Genomic DNA, 16,981 nt, shown 5'->3' with positions numbered 1-16,981 from the left:
GACACTGTCTGCCCCTGGTGCTAATGGCTCAGCAAAAGAAACTCTCAGGGACGCTGTGCAAACAAGGGGACTGCCGTGTAAAGGGGGACAAGATTTATTTTGGGATGTCTGGGGGAATTCTGGGATCAAATGAGATAATGTGGGGCATGTACAAACTTATGGGATGTTTCAGGGATAGGCCAAAGGAGGAGGAAGGGAGGGGTTGAGTGGATCAGGGAGGAACGTGGAGAGGGTAAAAGATGCATGCTGCAGGTCAGTGCACTTTTCTGGCTGAGCCCTGCACCTGGTCTCTTCAATCTGTCTTGTTTTCTTATTAAACTCTGTTCCTAAGTATCATAGAATCACAGAATCATAGAATGGCTTGGGTTGGAAGGGACCTCAAAGATCATCTAGTTCTGACCTCAAAGATCATCTAGATCCATCTCCCCTGCCATAGGCAGGGATGCCATCAGGTTGCTCAGGGCCTCGTCTAACCTGGTCTTAAACACCTCCAGGGATGGGGCATCCACAACCTCTCTGGGCAACCTGTTCCAGTGCCTCATCACCCTCTGAGTGAAGAATTTCCTCCTAATCTCTAATGCATGGCATAAGTATGCACGGCATGAGTTTGCATGACATCCTCTAGTGAACATCAAGCCAGGCTAGCTGGTAAGTAAAATGAATGCTTGGGGTGGGGAACAAGAGACCAGAGAGACCTCAGGGCTCACTTGGTAACAGGGAGACCTGTAGGACAGGGCTGACCCCGCAGTGACCTGCGAAAGGTATCGCCCTCAGCGTAGGTCCTTAGAAGCAGAATGCAGCTATTCACTGTCTGTATCTATGTGGGTGCCGTGAATGCGGCACTCCCCGGTCTCTGCTGACCTGTTTTCAGTTGACCACATCTGTACAGCATGCGTGTGTGTGGGCACATGCGTGTACATGGGCACCTATTGGGAATTTACACAGCATCACTACTTGGCAGGACTGGGAAACGGGTGGGGACCTTCCTGCCATCCTGACCTGCCCAGGGGGAGGAATTCCTGTGCCCTTCAGCCCACCAGACTGGCTGCCCTCTGGTTTCCAAGAGATTGCTGTCTGTGCCCCTTTCCAAGTGCCACTGTCACCTGGAGCGCACGAGAGCACCAGGCTGCCTCTGTCGTTCAGATGCCCGCCAAGAGGAGGTGTCCGAGGAGGGGGAGTTGACCCCAGGAGGGACGCCTGAGCCTCTCTGGTGGGTCAGGCTGCAGCCCCAGGCCCAACCAGCTGCACTCACCCGCATGTTGGGATCGTCCAGAGAATGTCGTGCCCGCACGATTGCCTCCTCTGAGACTCGTGTGTCCCCATTGGTCTGGATCTCCAACACTGCCATCTGGGGAAGGAGGAACGCAGCTGTGTCTGCAGGCAGCCGAGCCCTGGCTCGGTCCTTGAGGGCTTCCCAAGGGACACCCCCTGCCAGGGTGGCAGCGGTGGAGCCCCTCAGCAGGACGCATAGCTCAGCCAGGTCTGCCTCAGGCCCTGGCACCCCTCTGTCCACAAGGTCCAGATTTCTCAGGGCTCCCTGGCAGCTCTGCCCTTGGGGCCTGTTTCTCTGCACCCCAGCACTCCGGGCTGCCCACACAGGGAGCAGATGCAGGGTGCTGCTCTCTGGGCACGGTGCAGAGGGGTGGGCAACACAGAGAGCACCAACAGCCCCACAGTCTGCCTGGACAAGCTGTGCAGGGCAGCACATGTCCCCCTGGAGCAGCACAGCCCGTCACTGCCCTCCACCCTGACCCTTCCCGGGGCTGCCACAGCCTGCAGAGACACCGTCAGAGGCGGCTGAGGTGCACCAGCTGGGCACAGGAGGGGTAAGTGAAGCTCTCTGCTGTGCCCAGGGCTGGGCCATGGCAGTAGTGGCTGTTTCGCTGCACCCATAAGCGATGTCTCCATCCCTTCAAGGGATCCCCAGCTCACAGAAAGGCAGGGAGACCTCTTGGGGAGCTCCCGAGGCCAGCCAGCAGGGTCCACAAGGGCAAACCTCTCAAGCAGGAGTCCCTGCAGATTCCCAGACTCTGCAGCAGCCCTACTCCGTACCTCCAGTGCACACATCCCAAAGGAGAAGATGTCCACAGCAGTCCCATCAGCCTTTTCTGCAAAACCAAGCCAAAAGCACATCATGCCAGAGGCAGAAGCCATCACCCACTCACATTGGGAATAATGTGCCCAAAGCCTTGGCCCTACAGACACCTCCCCACATACTGCACTCTCTCCCTGCCCAGCCAGCCTCACTCTGCCTGCGCCTCTGCTCGTGCCTGCTTCTCCTACCCCTGGCATGCTTTTTCTCCCAGATACCCTGCACAAAACTTTCCCATTTACTCCCCTCAAATTTGCCCCAGAATGTTCATGATGGGGATCACACTGATTTTGCACATGGCACAAAGACTCCTTACTCCTTCCTTTTTCCCTGGTCCCTGTAATTTTACATGCTTTTGAGTGTTGCTGAGCCATAACCTTTTCAGAGAGCAATCTGTGGTCATACTGAAACCTTGTTCCTAACCAGTAATAGCTAATGCACAGTCCATTACCGTATAGGCACAAGATTTTCCCCCATGTACAGCTCTGCACTAATCAACACTAAACTCTACCTACAATGTTATCACAGTCACAAGATCTTCTGTGACTCATGGCTGAGAGCTTTAGTTATGAATGCACTGAATAGCTCTGTATTGTAGCAAACCCGCTGCGCCCACGCTGTGCACAGACCCCTCCAACCCCCGGGGCCTTGCTCTGCCTGCACCCCCTGGCAGACAGAGTGGGACTCACGGCCGTACTCCGGGGGAAAGAAATGCAAATTGCGCAGCTCTTCCCTCTCAATCCTGATGGGGCTTCGCAGGTCGTCTGGAAGGGCTGCAAGGGGAACAAGAAATGCTCTGAGACGTGGCTCTTCCGAGTTGGTTCCCCAGGAGCACCTGGAGCACAGGTGGGAGCTCCAGGGCAGAAGGGATTTCAGGGTGTGCCCCTGCTCACAAAGAGACCAAGCAGACCACCTGGGGGGCGCTCAGTCTCCCAGGAGACCCCTGCTCCTGCAGTGGGAGCAGAAATTCCCCTCCTGCCTGTAGAGCCCAGGACCACCCCTTGGTGCTGTAGGTCCTCACTGCCAAGAGGTGTCCAGGGCCCACTGGGGAGCCCACCCAGTGATGAAGTCCACCCAGTGATGGGTGATGGGACAGACGGGCTGGAGAGGTGGCAGAGGGACACTCACCATTTGCAAACACCCTGTGCCAAACTGCCGGTCAGTGTCGATCCCAAAGAAGGTACGTAAGAAGGCGTGGAGCAGAGGACACAAACAGAAGAGAATGTAATGCTACACTTTGCACAGATGGTGCACATGTGGGTGATGCTCAGGTGATCCCCCAAGGGACCCTGCAGCTCTCACCTCTTCCCCAGCCAGCACCCCCTCATCACACCCTGCACAGCCCCTCTGCCTCCCTGGCTCTGAGTCTCCCTCAGCTGGCACCTCCCTCCCGCTGATCCTCCCCATAAGCACTCAGAGCCACAGGGCTGCACGAGCAGCAGCATCCTACCTGAACCAATCTTTATGAGCCCGTTGTGCTGGATGAAGATGGTGTCACTGGTGAGATTGCCGTGGATGATGGGAGGCTCACAGGAGTGCAGGAAGCTGGGGACGTACACAGTCCTGAGTGTGCTGCCGGTGCCCAGCCAGAAGGAGGATGGCCGGTGGCAGCGAGCTTACCTGAGAGCAGACAGGATCTGGGTGCACCAGCGCTTCCAGGCCTAGAGCAGAGACCAGAGCTCTCCATCAGACAGGGCACACATCAGAGCCCAGCAGCACATAAGGTCAGTCCTACCTATCACCAGAAACTGGGGAAATCAGCCCTCCACTAGCCCTGTAGGGACTGTTACTCAAAGATGACCCATGCAGTGTCCCAGCCCCAACAGTCTCCTCTCAAATCCCTGTTCAAAGAACACCATCAGAGCTGAGAACATGGGTGCCGCAATCCTTATCAGACAGAGCTCTCCAGGGCACCAAAACCCTGGTGGGAGCATGGAAGGGAACATCACAAGAGGGGGCAAAAGCTAGCTGTGGTTATGGGGAACGTGCACGTAGTTTGCACCAACAGTAAGTTCCAGTTCTGTGAGTACATAACTGCACTGGTGTGGTAGTGAGCTCAAATTGCAGGCGAGGGCTTTGAGGTCCAGCATGGGGCCCCCAGAACTCTCATCTGGGTGACTCAGGGAGTGACCACATGCACTCGCTCTGCATTGTAAGAGATCCTCTCCCAGCAGGCACAGAGCCACCCAATTCACCTGGGACGCTTCCTATGTGCTCTCAGAAAACCTACCCTGGCATTCATGGCCTTGTGGTTTTTCTTGGTTTTCTTCAGGAACTGTTTCAGGCTCCCTGAGGACACATATTCTGTGATGAAGATGACCTGAGAGAGGACAGAGGTGTCAGCTTTCCAGCCTCCCTGCACAGCCAGCACTGAGTGCAGCCCATGGGCAGCACCAGCACACAGCCTGAGTGGGGCTCTGCATAAGGCTGAGAGCAGGCTTCTGGCCACGGTGTCCCAGAGAAGGAAGGGGGGTCGGATCCCACCGGCATCCCTCCAGCCTGGCACCCCCAGACACCCCCTCTCCAAGTCCTCTTTACCCGCGCCTTCGAGTCCTTCACATCCAGCCAGTATTTGTGAAGCTTCACAATGTTGGGGTGATCCACAAGCACCAGCTGCTCAAACATGGTCTTGATCTTCTCCTATGGGCAAAGAGGGGACAGGTGAGGTGGCAGCTCCTGGGACTCGGCAGGACACCTCAGAGAGTGAGGGAAGCTGGGACTGAGAAGCAGGCTGGGTCCAGGTCACAGGGAAAACTGGTTTTGGGGTACAGAGAAAACACGGGGCTGGGGGCACACTCTCCAGTGGGAGGGGATGGCTCACCTCGTGCGCTTTAAAGGCCTTCTTGTCAGTGAAAAGCAGCTCATTCCACACCACTTCCACACCCTCCTCTGTGTCCATGGCAAGGAAGGTGCTCTGGATGCCCGGCATGTTTCCCTGATTCACCTGCAAGGCACAGGAAAGTGTGAGACTGCCGAGGAGCATGCCCTGCCCCCAGCTCCCAGCCCCACTGGGAGCCCTGTGCAGAGAAACATGCTGCTTCGATGTTGGTGGACTTCAGCATCCTGCTCCTGAGCAGGATCCTTGCCCATAGGAGGCTCTCCCCAGGACACAGGGAGCAGAGCAAACCCCCAGCCTGCTGCCTGCCCTGCCTGGCCCTCAGGACCTGCCTGCCTGGGAGCTCGGGTCCCGGAGCAGCCAGTACCACTCCTCTAGGACACAAGTGTGCAAGACAGAGCCAGTGATTCAGAGCAGCTGCCAGGACAGCCCCTCTCCTCTCTTCCAGCCCAGAGAGAAGCTGGCCACAGCAGCCACCTGCCAGCACCACTCTTGCACACAGACCCCACATGGGCTCCACATCCCAGTAGATGTTGGGGAGCAACCCACACTTGCAGCTGATGACCACAGACACTCACAATGGATGGGGCAAACTGGAAGGTGCAGACAAACCAAAGCTGTGACATCTTTTAATGTCTTGAGGTGACCGGGGTCACTTCCTCATGCCCCGGGGTCTGTCTGATGAGTTTCCATCCCCAAAGATCACAGAGCTGCATCCCTGGGCCCTGCAGAGAGCAGCTCTGCCATCATCACCTTTGTGAGCCACATCCAGCATAGACACAGCTGCAGCAGCCCTGCCCCTGTGCCAGGTCACTGCTGAACTTGCCTCGAGGCCAGCACCAGATTGCCCATCCCCAGGACAGTGGGAGCCCAGCTCCAGCCCACGGAAAACCTGTTCAAAAGGCACCCAGTTCTGGTAAGGGTTCATTAGCATGGGGACACCCTCACCAAGGACCAGGGTCCCGCCTGCCCAGAAAGGTGCCTGCTGTATCCTGAACTGCTGGCTGCGCTGGCTGCACACAGTCACTGCTCTTGCTCTTCCCCCATGAGCACCGCTGCACAGGAGCTCACCTGCAGCCCCTGATCTTCCTTCCCTTCTCCAGCGGGTTGGGGTCACCCTGCCAGCCCCTGATCTTCCTTTCCTTCTCCAGCGGGTTGGAGTCACCCTGCCAGCCCCTGATCTTCCTTCCCTTCTCCAGCGGGTTGGGGTCACCCTGCCAGCCCCTGATCTTCCTTTCCTTCTCCAGCGGGTTGGGGTCACCCTGCCAGCTGCTGCAGCTTGGGCAGAGGCAGCGCTGCCCGCTCCCATTGGCATGTGGCAGGGGCGGCGCAGAGCTGCCGCAGCCAGATGAAAAGCAGGATTGTTCTGCTGCTGCCAGGGGCCAGCACGCAGCGTCCCACCACCGGGGCTTGGACTGCTACAGCACGGGGCAGCTGTGGGTGCAGGCACGGAAGGGTCACACAGCACCCCCAGCTCATTAGCAGGGAACAGACGGCCAGCTTGTGGCCCAGTTCCTGCTGCGGAGGCACAAAGCACCTCTATTATTTGTTCTCTCTTCTCACAAGCTCCACGTGCTTCGCACAAAGCCCAGCACAGCCAGTGATGGGGCCAGCTGGCCTTGCCGGCTTCAGCCGTTCCCGCAAGCCCCCACAGCCTGCCTGGGCTCCAGTACGACCAGCCAGCACCGAGCCAAGGCAGGTCTCAATGGAGGCTCTGCCGGGAGGGAGGGCGGCTGGGGGCAAGCACCCATGAACCATGAGGGGGCCACTGGTCTGAGTACTCCATGAAGCTGCTCTTCTGCCTCTCTCAAACAATGCCGCTCAAAAATCCTCTCATGGTCTTGACAGAAATCCTGTCCTGAACCCAGCAAGTGGCCATGAGGCCTCAAGCAAAATGTCAGCTGGGGAGCATGGCCCTGACAGCCTCTCCATCACCATGAGGACATGCAGGAGCTGCACAGCACTGTGTTGAGGTTACTGATGCCTGGCTCGAAGGCACGGCTAGGGCTGAAAAGCTCTGGTGTCACCTCTACCCACCTCTCTGTGTTGCAATGAGGGACCCAGCCTGCAGGACCCCAGACCCGCATACCCACTGTTCCCACCCTTGATGAAGTGGGTGCTGATGGGTGCCTCCCACCCCTGGGCCACACCGAGAACTTGACGTGAGCTCTCAGCACAGGGATGTGAACACACTCAGTCTTGTGCTGAATGGCAACAAAAAAAAAAACACACTGAACAGCTGTCTTGTACGCTGAGCTCTCAGACTGCATAAATAAATAAATGCTGCATGTAAACATACAGGTGACTGAGGGCAAAAGGAGCTGGCTGAAGGTTACTGTCATTATCTGATATCAAGCCTTTCAGGGGCTCTGTGGACACCACGTGGATTTGGACTAACTGGCAAAAACTCTAAAGCCAGACTGGGAAAATTCCCTGTTCAGGCTGCTTCCAGAAAGCCCTTGGCAGGAGCTGAGGCCTGCCTGGAGAGATCACTGGGGACAAGTAAGTGAAGGTTTACAAAAGATCAGATTGCATCTTACAATATATCACTCCCTTTTGTGCTTTTCATATTATGGAGACTGAAACTGTCAACAGAAGGCTTAGTGATATAGTGTCGGGGCCTCGGGAGAGCACTGGTTAAACAAGGAAGGCCAGAAAAGCAATGGGCAGGCATTTCTGCTACCACTGGGAGAGGCCTGTTTTGGAGAACAGAAGGACATGACGGGTTGTTACTCTTCTGGGGTGGCTCTGGCAGAGGGAGAAGACATGGACACAGCACCTGGAGGAGAGGGGACTGCTCGTCTCCTGTGTCCTTCCAGACACCCGCACATGCTGGCCCTATCCCTCGGCAGAAACATAACCCTGTCCTCCATCCACCCTTCATGCCATCTAGATCAGCACTCCCTGACTACTGTGGGAGGCGGAGGATAGCATGGAGGATAGCATGTGTCCCCCTGGTGACACAATGACTGCAGGTATTTGTTGGAGCCACAGGTCACAGCCTCTGTGCTTCATGGCCCGGGGAGCAGTGTCAGCACTGCTCTGCCATGGAGCAGAACCCCCTGATTGCAGCACTAGAAGGACTAGCAGTGCATGAAGATGGTGATGCTCACAGCTGGCACAGGTTACCTGACTCCTCGTGACACTACAGCATTTTATCCCTTTTGGCACTGGGAACCTGCAGGATTTTCTGGGGTCACAAGGCTGAGCAGGGAACACAATGTGCGCAGGAGAATGCTTTGCAGAGTAAATCCCCAACCTGCCCCTCTGCTCCAGGATCTCATTAGCCTGGGTGACAGCAAAGGCTGTGTCTGGGCTCTCAAGGGACTTCTGTTCAGGTTGCAGTTAGCACACAGGTGCTGCTAAGGCTCAGGAACACACCTCAGATCGCAGAGCCTGTCCTCCCAGAGCAGCACATGCAAGCAGCAGAGACAGAGGACTGTGTCTCTACAGGGCCTCCCTTCCCAGCCTGAAGCTGGACTGACTCCCTTTGCCTTTCCAAACCACAGGGATGTTCTCCTGTGTTCCCTGGCCCTGACAGAGGATGTAATCCTCTCTCCAGCACCCCACACTCTGTAACACGTAGGGTAGGGGTGACTGTTGCAATACAGAAATAATGTTTTTAAAATATGTAAAAAGGGAAAAAAAGAGCTTAGATAGCTGAAGCCACACTAACACCTGTGCTGCTCCCCTTAGCTTACCAAGGGGCAGGGACAAGAAGAATTGGCGGTGGCAGACTGCACGAGGAGCATAAGCTGGTGCAGGTCCAGTGGGAGCAGCAGTGCACATGCAGCTTGCACCCAGCAGATGAGGGAGGCTCATCCATGGCCCTGCTGTACGTGTTGGTGATTCTTAGGGTGAACAGCTGACAACCCCATCATCCTGAGCTCAGAACACTCTGCCTGGGGTCTGAGACTCTGTGGCGTGGATCTGAGCTCTGCTTCTAGGGCCCTGTTTCAAGCACTAACAGCCCTTTGGTCCCTGGTGTGGGAGCAGGGAGGAGCAGCAGCCCTGAGCAATTAGGGAGCAATCTCCCAGGCCTGCCTGTGCTGCTGCACGATTTCACCTGGCAGCAGGTACACCAAAGGCTGTGACAAAAGAGGCAGCTGGGTGACATCCACCCATCCTGCTATCTGCAGTCCACAGCAAAACAACAGACCAAGCCTAGTGTCCTGTGACAGAGCAGGAGCAGGACGAGGGATCTGTGCTGCCAGATAAACCTGTTTTCTCTGTGTGATCATGTTACACAATTAGCAGGTGAAGGGAACACATGAGATGGAAAATATTTTGATTCCAGTGAAGCATTTGATCCTACCTCTTACAAAAACATATTCTTCGCACTAGTTCAGACCAGTGTGGATAGACAGCTAATGCACTATCCACCGCAGAGACTCAGCTGAGCAGGGATGGTGGAGTGCCATGCATGGGGCTGGGGGTGCTTGCACAGGTCAAGGCAAACTCTGCTGCAGTTTAATATCTTCTGTGTAATGATGGAGTGAAGCGGTGCAGGTGCTGGTGTCCCTGTTCTGGACAGTGTTGGGGGAGTGGTGGACCTCAAAGAAGAGAGAAGCAGCAGAGCTATGGGCAGAAGGCAAGAAGTGGCATGCAACCAATCAATCAGGAAAAAAAAAAAAAGAAAAAAAAAAAAAAAGGTGTCCAGCGCCACTGCAGGCAGGAGAGATGGAGGGAGGAGAACAGGCATGTGGCCAATACAGCAGAACAGACAGCAGCAGAGACCTGCTGTCCGAGGGCAGAAGGAGCACCCACTTCATGCAGCTCTTTCCATGAACTCTCCCTCCCCATCCCCACGAGGTCCCCTTCCTGTCAGCAGTGGCAGGATGGCTCCAGCTTGAGAACTGCAACCTCCCCCAGCAGAATTCACAGCATCTCCTCAGCCTGACCCTGCTGCCCATAGGTGGGAGGGCTGGGCACCGTTCCCTTCTCCCATACCTACTCCTGCCCTTCCCTCTCGCCCAGCGGCTGCTGGAACAAACCCTGAGATCCCTGACCTCTCCTTCCACTGCTGGGAAGGTGGCACAGAAGTGTATTTTTCCACTGCCCAGATAACAGCCAGGCAAGATTCTGCAGGCATAAATGTTGTTACTACTAGGGCAGACGACGGGCACTGCATGGACGCCGGGCTGGTGACAGGGGAGGCCGTTTGCTTTACCCCAGGGCGCTGTGCAGCCCTGGGGATGTGCGAGCCTGTGGCTGGAGGAGGTGCCCCAGGACAGGAGATGCGGTGTCCCTGCCTGCCACTGTACCCCCACACCCACGCACCTGAACCTGGGGCAAGCGCCCAGGGGTGGGCTTGCAGTGCTCATGGAAAGAGCACCAGCTGGCCATCCAAGCCCATCCTGAAGATGCCACCCTTCACAAGACAGGCACAAGCAGTGACCAGTATAAATTAGCCCAATTAACAGAAATTTGGTGTCATTTACCCCCTAGACTGCATGGAGAGAGTAGTTGCTCTCTTGCTGTGATGGTGTAGAGCAAACCCAGGCTGAACATGCAGGATGCCATAATTCCATTTCCATGAAAGGTAACGAGCTCACTTCTGATCCCAATATGACCACTTTGGGGAATGCTAAAACACTGCCTTTCATGTGCTTATTGTGCTAACTTGTGAAATGGAAGAGCAAACCAATGAGCATTTGACCATCTTTGAACCGGTTTTGTAACATGACCATGGGACGCCTCCTCCCAGAAGTGAAATAAAAAAGCTTCTGGGACCATGTGTGATCTCAGGTTACATCAGAGAAAAAAGAAGGAAGTAGACAAGGGACACTTAAGGTGTAAAAGCTAGCAAGGTTCATATGAGATGTCTGGCCACTGTAAATGAAAATATCTGCATGCAAATGGAAAAAAAAAAAAAAAAAAAAGCTTGGTAAAAACAGGAAGGGGTCAGAACATGGAGAATCCTGGTAATTTTAACAGCTCTTTGGTGTCTAGTTTGAGCAAAGAAGGAGCAGCTGCATGCATTCGTGACATGGTGAGAAGCTGGAACAGACAGATAGTGTCTTAGCAAGGAGCAAATCAAGTAGCCCAGGAGCAAAGAGCTGTAAACAGATAGGCATTCTTGTGGAGTATATGGATAGAAATAAAAAAGCATGTTACTGCACGAAAAAGGACAAGTTTCTGCACTAACCTTTACCACCCAGCTAAGTCACCACCCTCCTCAGCAATGAGAACAAGGCGGAGGATTGTTGTGACCAGGAAGATCACGAAGGATTAAAGGATCCTTGAAACAGAGAAAGCAGCAAGGGAAAGCAGACCCAAAGCAAAAGGTGAAACAGTCTCCCCGTTCATCGCCCACACAAACTGGAAGTGCGATGACGAGGACGCTAAATCTAGCATGCCAAGTTTTGTTTGTTGCCAAACTATCAGAAAACATGCTGGGAAGAGGACTTCACTGTCTGCTTCCCATTAAGTTTACCTACTGGTGACTTACGCCACCTTAGTTCAGACAACTTCATCTTGCTCTAATATCCTCATTACTCTAATATCCTCAGCCGAAACCACTTGGGATGCTCCACTTCCTACGTGGAGCCCAGAGCAAAGCCTTGTGATGATATGAACCTGTCTGATCAGCTGAGGCCAGCAGGTTTGCAAGTAAACTCATCCTGGAAAGCTAAACAAACAGCAAAAACAAAAAGACATAAAAACAGTAAGGGGAAGAAAAAAATAGATGGCATGAAAAGAAAGAGCTAAGTCCTTCAGCTGATCCCCTCTGCTCTGGAAAAGCACTTCACAACAAAGCACACTTCAAGTCCTAGTCTCCTGGGAGGGCTGGCAGCAAAGCAGCTTTTAAAAATAACTCTGGTGGCAAATATTAAATACTTGGGTGCTTTCCAAACAATGTATCACAGAACTGGTTATCCTCACTGCAAACATCATGAATGCCCAAAAAAGGGGGAAGCCCCTTCCACCTCAGTGTATTAAATCCTAGATTATTTCTCCATATGTTGTTTTCAGTTTTAGGTCTGGGGGAAGCTATAACAACATTTCAACATCTCCCCCTCTTGCAGCTTTTCTCAAGTCACTTTATTTTCTTCAAAATCTGCTTAAGTATTTCTTTTCTTTCTTTCTTTCTTTCTATTCCTGTTTCTCTTTTTCCCCCCCTTCCTCCTGCTGCTTTTAGAAGTTGGTTAAAGCTCATAGTTCAAGGGCTCTGTATCATTACACATGCAGTCATTAACCCTTTTATTAAACGAGGTGACCAAAAGGGGAGCAATAGGCTATTTAGAGCAAAACTGCGACCAGCCCTATTTTAGCAATGAGCAGCTGCACTGGAGCTGCCAGCTCTGCAGAGCAGAATGCGGGGCTTGTGATGTCAGGGTTACACGCAGAGAATGGACCTAACATTTGGTCCTGTGAACGACAGCAAGGCCCTGCCAGAGCAAGCATGTGCTCACGTGCAAAAAGAAGGGGTCAGGAATGCTGAAGGCAACCCAGGGCACACTTGATCCTGGACACTCTTGTGTGGAGCACCAGAGGCAGAACTGTCCATCTGGGACACCCGCAGAGATGGATGAGAAAGGTGCTGGAAACGGCCTGAACCAGGGGTACATTACCGATTAATGCCATGGTACCAGTGCTCGTGAACAGCAGAGTCAGCAAATGTCTACTGGTCATAACAGCCCCCTTTCCAAAGGGATAAAGGTTTTGCAAATGCAAAGCGACATGGATACATAAACATTTGTTTTTAGCAACATGGTGCTAGAGCTTACTCAGGAAACTGTAATCAGACTAGGAACCCCACCGCATGGGAAAAGTTTTGCAAAACTTTTTAAAAAGCAGTATATCAGGTTTCATCTTCCGTATTTCTCTTACTCCACAGGACGGGTGGAAAAAGTAAATGAAGTCATCAAACCAATGCTGAAAAAAACGTATCTTCCTAAATGGAAAAGTCTACAGCAGCAGCATTCCTTCGCTGTACTTTCACACTAATAGCAGGGAGAGAAGTGAAGGAGGCAGAACATGGGTTGTGCTGATGCTGAATGTGAAGTCGCTGAAGGATTCACGTGACTGTTTCTCCAGATAAGTTGCAAAAATACTTTAAGTGCTTCTATTTCCTAAGCTGTGACTTCATATGCATCATAAGTATATGCATCATCAACAGGCAACGGAAGTTGTGCAGGGAAGTATTCTCCTCTTTGGCGTGTACGGCCAGACCCAGCACAGCGGTAGGAACCAGCACCGCACACAGCACGTTCAGGCTGTTGCACCCGTACCTGAACTGGGTGTAATAACGCACTCTGTAGGGCTGCAGAGAATGGCTGTAACTGCTACATGTGAAAACAAAGGTGCAGTCCTTGGGTACATGTTATTAATAGATACACACTAGGAATTCATCATAACAAGCTTCTCAGCCTACACCACAGGGCACCACGGTTTAAGCATTAGAAGCCTACGCAGGGCGCTCACCCCTGCTCACTTCAGCTTTCCAGGCTCTGGACACTGCTGCAGACTGCACGTCTGCGCTCTCCCACCCCTCTGGACCCCTTCTTGCAACAGCAGGACCTTGGATCAAGCACAGCACCATGGGTCCTACACAGGACTCAACTGTTGCGGCAAAAACAAGTTAAGGAAAAAAAATAATTATACTAAATTATCAGGATAAGGAGGGAAAATCCCTCTTGGTAAAAATACTCGATGTGCTTATGGAAATCTGAATGTTAAACAGAATGGCTGTTTATCTACATTAGAAGCTAACAGCTTACAAATAGCAAACTGTTTTCTTCCTGGTACATAACTGAAGCATCTAGGAATATGCAATAACTAGTCTCTTACACAAAACTTCCTTCACTTTCATTTGCAATGTTAGGCAGTGCTGCCACTTCCCTGTTTGAATTCATGCATGCTTTTGTTGCGGCAGCTTTACAGCTCATGGCCCCTGTCCCTGTTAAGCAGACTGCTCTCCTCGGGTCGCTCACCTGAACGCACCCCTCCCCAAGGCATGCAGCTCTGCCATGGGTGAACAGTCAGGAGATGTGATGCGATGAGCCCCTTGCTCGTCAGGAGATGTGGTGATGGCAGCACTGTAATTCATTTCTTTGATGTGTGGCCACCTCTCAAACCACTGAGACACACAAGACACACGAGCTTTCCTGCCACCCCCTGCTGTCCTGCAACACCCACAAAAGGTCAGTCCTCCCCTCCCAGCTCTCCATCTAGAAACACCACAGACGGGTGGCACAGCACAGTGACCAATTACCAAAACTTCTGTGTGGAAATGTCACTGGTGGTGCTGTGCACCTCATTTGTTTCCACCTCTCCCACGCACTGCACAAGGGGACAAACCTCCAGGGGCCAGTTCCAGCCACTGTAATGCCGCTCTGGAGAGCTCAGAGCTCACTTGTGGAGTTATATGCTAAAATATACACCATTAAATGTCACCTTTGGGTCAAAATAGACAGGAATTGTTCAGCCAAGAAATGACCTCCAAGCCATGTCTATGCCAAGGACAAGTAGGGTGTTCGGATGGTTTTGGTGGGTCACAGATTAACACACATCATCCAAGAACTCTGTGAAAACACACAGTGTGACTGCAGGTCAGATGCCATTAAATTACAGGAGTTATCCAGCGTAGCCCAAATGGTTCCCCCCTATTGCTCACTTCCAACACACAGCGGAGGTCATTTTGTGCCTGTAGGTCTAAACGCAGGAGCATCAGGGTGTTCTCAGCCAAAAATCTGTTTTCCTGACAGCTCTCCTCAGCCCTTCAGCTGTCCCGCAGAGCCACCTGGCAGAGACCACGGGGTCTGCCGGCTGCTCCTCCATTGCCACCCCAGGCCTCACCGGCAGCACGTGGCAGCTGCCTGGGGCCGAGGACGTGCCGCAACGCCTGCACCAGCAGCCAGAGCTCAGCGCCTGCCGGGTGCAGGGTGCAGTGGTCGGATGGATGGCTGATGATGGGTGCCAGCAAAGCCAGTCCCAAAGAAGATACGGGAAATGACAGAAGGCAAAAATGCATCTGGCTCAGATGTGGTGCACAGGTGGGATCTGATACCCCAGGAGAGCAAAGGGTGAGGTGGGAAAGAAAACATGGGATTTTGAATGTGGAGTCAGGCCCTGGCACCCACAACGCAGCACACGCACCACCGCATGCGTGCTGGGGCATAAGGCTGCAGCACTAGCCATGTGGAACGTACCCCTGCGAGGCTCTGATGCATGGCAGAGGTGTTGAGGTAGTGGGGAAGAGAGATCAAACTGTGATGTGTGGGTGTGGAAGTGCCAGAAAGCACAGAGCGACACAGGAAAGGCAGGTGCTGGTGGCACCGACAAAGGCAGATCATCAACATTTCAGCAAAGCCCAGGCTGGGATGAGGGACAGCCTAAAACATGAACAGCCTGCAGCCCAAGTGGGGCACTGAATGGACTACAGAAAGGTTGTTAGCAGGCAGTGGGAAGATAAAGAACAGGATTAGCCTGGGATGGGCCCTTTAGAAGCTGTGATCGCTGTCCCACCTCTGCCTGGGGTGAGGATTTACCTACTGACTTTGATCTCTTTGATTCCTGGGTGCCCTGACAGAGGCAGGGAGACTCAGGCTCCACTTTCAGGGGGAGAGACATTGCACTGACCTGGGGGACAGGTCTGGAGGAGAGAGGTCAAGGGTGATGATGGGAGCTCTGAACAACACAGGGCGCACTGCAGGAGGGCTCTGCTGGGCCCCTGGGCTGGCAGATGAGCTGCAACGGTCCAAAGCTCTTCTCTGGAGAGCAGGAACCAGACTCTCCAGCCCTGCGGGCAGTAGCGCGGGGGCCATCCCCCATCCCCGCCATGCCCCGCAGTGCAAGTCCTCATTCCTACAGTTCCCCGGCCCCCAGACTCCCGGTTACCGACGTGCCACGGCACCAGAGACACGGGGCACGGCTCGAGGAGCACGGCCAGCGAAAGCCTCCAGGACGGGGCTCACCGCCGGCTCCAGCGGCGCCCAGCCTCCTGCCCCCGGCCACCAGTGCCCTCCGCTGCGGGCTGCGCGCCCGGGACCGCCCGGCTGCCCCGGGCACGGCCCGGCTCCCCGCACCGGGGCTCCCCGCACCGGGGCTCCCCGCACCGGGGCTCCCCGCACCGGGGCTCCCCGCACCGGGGCACGCACAGCCCCGCTCCCCGCGCCGCCGGCCGCCCCCGTCCCTCGCTGCCCCGCGGGGCTGCTCCTGCCCCCCGGCCGCGGCCGTCGCCCTCAGCGGGCACCTGCGGGCGCCCAGCGGGTCCCGGCAGCGCCGCCCGCGCCCGGGGCGGGTTGCGGGATGCGGGATGCGGCGGGGCCGGGGGCAGCGCTGCCGCCCCGCACAGCCCGGGGCCCCGCGGGGCCCGGCGGCGGCTCCCGGCCCCCGCGCCCGGCGCCCACCTGCTCGCGGCGCTTCTGCCAGCGCCCGCAGGGGCTCTCCTCCAGGATCTCGCTCTCCTCCTCGCTCTCCTCCTCCTTCTCCTGCGCCAGCCGCGCGTCCGGCTCCGGCACCGCCATCCCCGCGCCGAGCCGAGCCGAGCCGAGCCGAGCGGAGCGGAGCGGAGAGGAGCGGAGCCCCGCCGCGGGCTGACAGCACCCCCCTCGCCCCGCCGAGCGGGGGCCGTCCCGGGCTCGTCCCGCCCCGCTCCGGACGTGCGGCCGCGCACGGCCCGCCCCGCCGGCACCGGGGGGCCGCCAGCCCCCGGAGCGCCACCGCTCCCTCCGTGTCCCGGGACCCGACCCCCGGGAGGCTCCCCCTGAGCCCCGGGCAGCGGTGCTGTGCCGGAGCCCTGGCACCGGGAGCGGGGGCTGGGGGCTCCTCCTGGGGGCTCCTGGAAGCCGCCCGGGCGTGGGGCTGGGCAGCGGCCGGGGGGCCCTGGTGATGAGGGAGGACCGGGGGGACCCGGGGGTCCCTTCCCACCTCAACCCTTCTGTGATTCTGTGATCCGAGTGCCCGTGGTCCTCGCAGCCCTTTGATTTTCTCCTGCAGCCGAACGCTGCCATCTTGCCATCATCCCAGGCAGCCGCTGGTCGGTGCTGGGTGCTGGGTGCTGCACCCCGCGCGGGAGCACCCAGCTGGGCGCCCATGGCACTGTGCAC

At 55.5% G+C, this 16,981-nt stretch overlaps 1 protein-coding gene across 1 annotated transcript in view; it reads right to left on the bottom strand.

Moving 5' to 3' along the window:
• The window catches only part of NRBP2 (nuclear receptor binding protein 2), a 33,195-nt gene extending 16,733 nt beyond the window's left edge, over positions 1-16,462 (bottom strand). Inside the window, exons 1-10 of the mRNA XM_082755053.1 lie at positions 16,283-16,462; positions 4,914-5,036; positions 4,631-4,732; positions 4,323-4,412; positions 3,713-3,753; positions 3,543-3,637; positions 3,221-3,244; positions 2,782-2,865; positions 2,053-2,108; positions 1,253-1,348 (exon numbers count right to left, since the gene is read on the bottom strand). Coding sequence (XP_082611179.1) covers positions 1,253-1,348; positions 2,053-2,108; positions 2,782-2,865; positions 3,221-3,244; positions 3,543-3,637; positions 3,713-3,753; positions 4,323-4,412; positions 4,631-4,732; positions 4,914-5,036; positions 16,283-16,399 — 828 coding nt within the window. The 5' untranslated portion in view covers positions 16,400-16,462. The remainder of the gene's footprint in view (positions 1-1,252; positions 1,349-2,052; positions 2,109-2,781; positions 2,866-3,220; positions 3,245-3,542; positions 3,638-3,712; positions 3,754-4,322; positions 4,413-4,630; positions 4,733-4,913; positions 5,037-16,282) is intronic.
• Positions 16,463-16,981: the final 519 nt, after the last annotated feature.

This window comes from Aythya marila (assembly GCF_965140915.1).
Source record: "Aythya marila genome assembly, chromosome: 2".
Lineage (NCBI taxonomy): Eukaryota > Metazoa > Chordata > Aves > Anseriformes > Anatidae > Aythya > Aythya marila.
The sequence above is the reverse complement of the archived record's forward strand: the minus strand, read 5'-3'. Positions and strand labels throughout refer to the sequence as shown.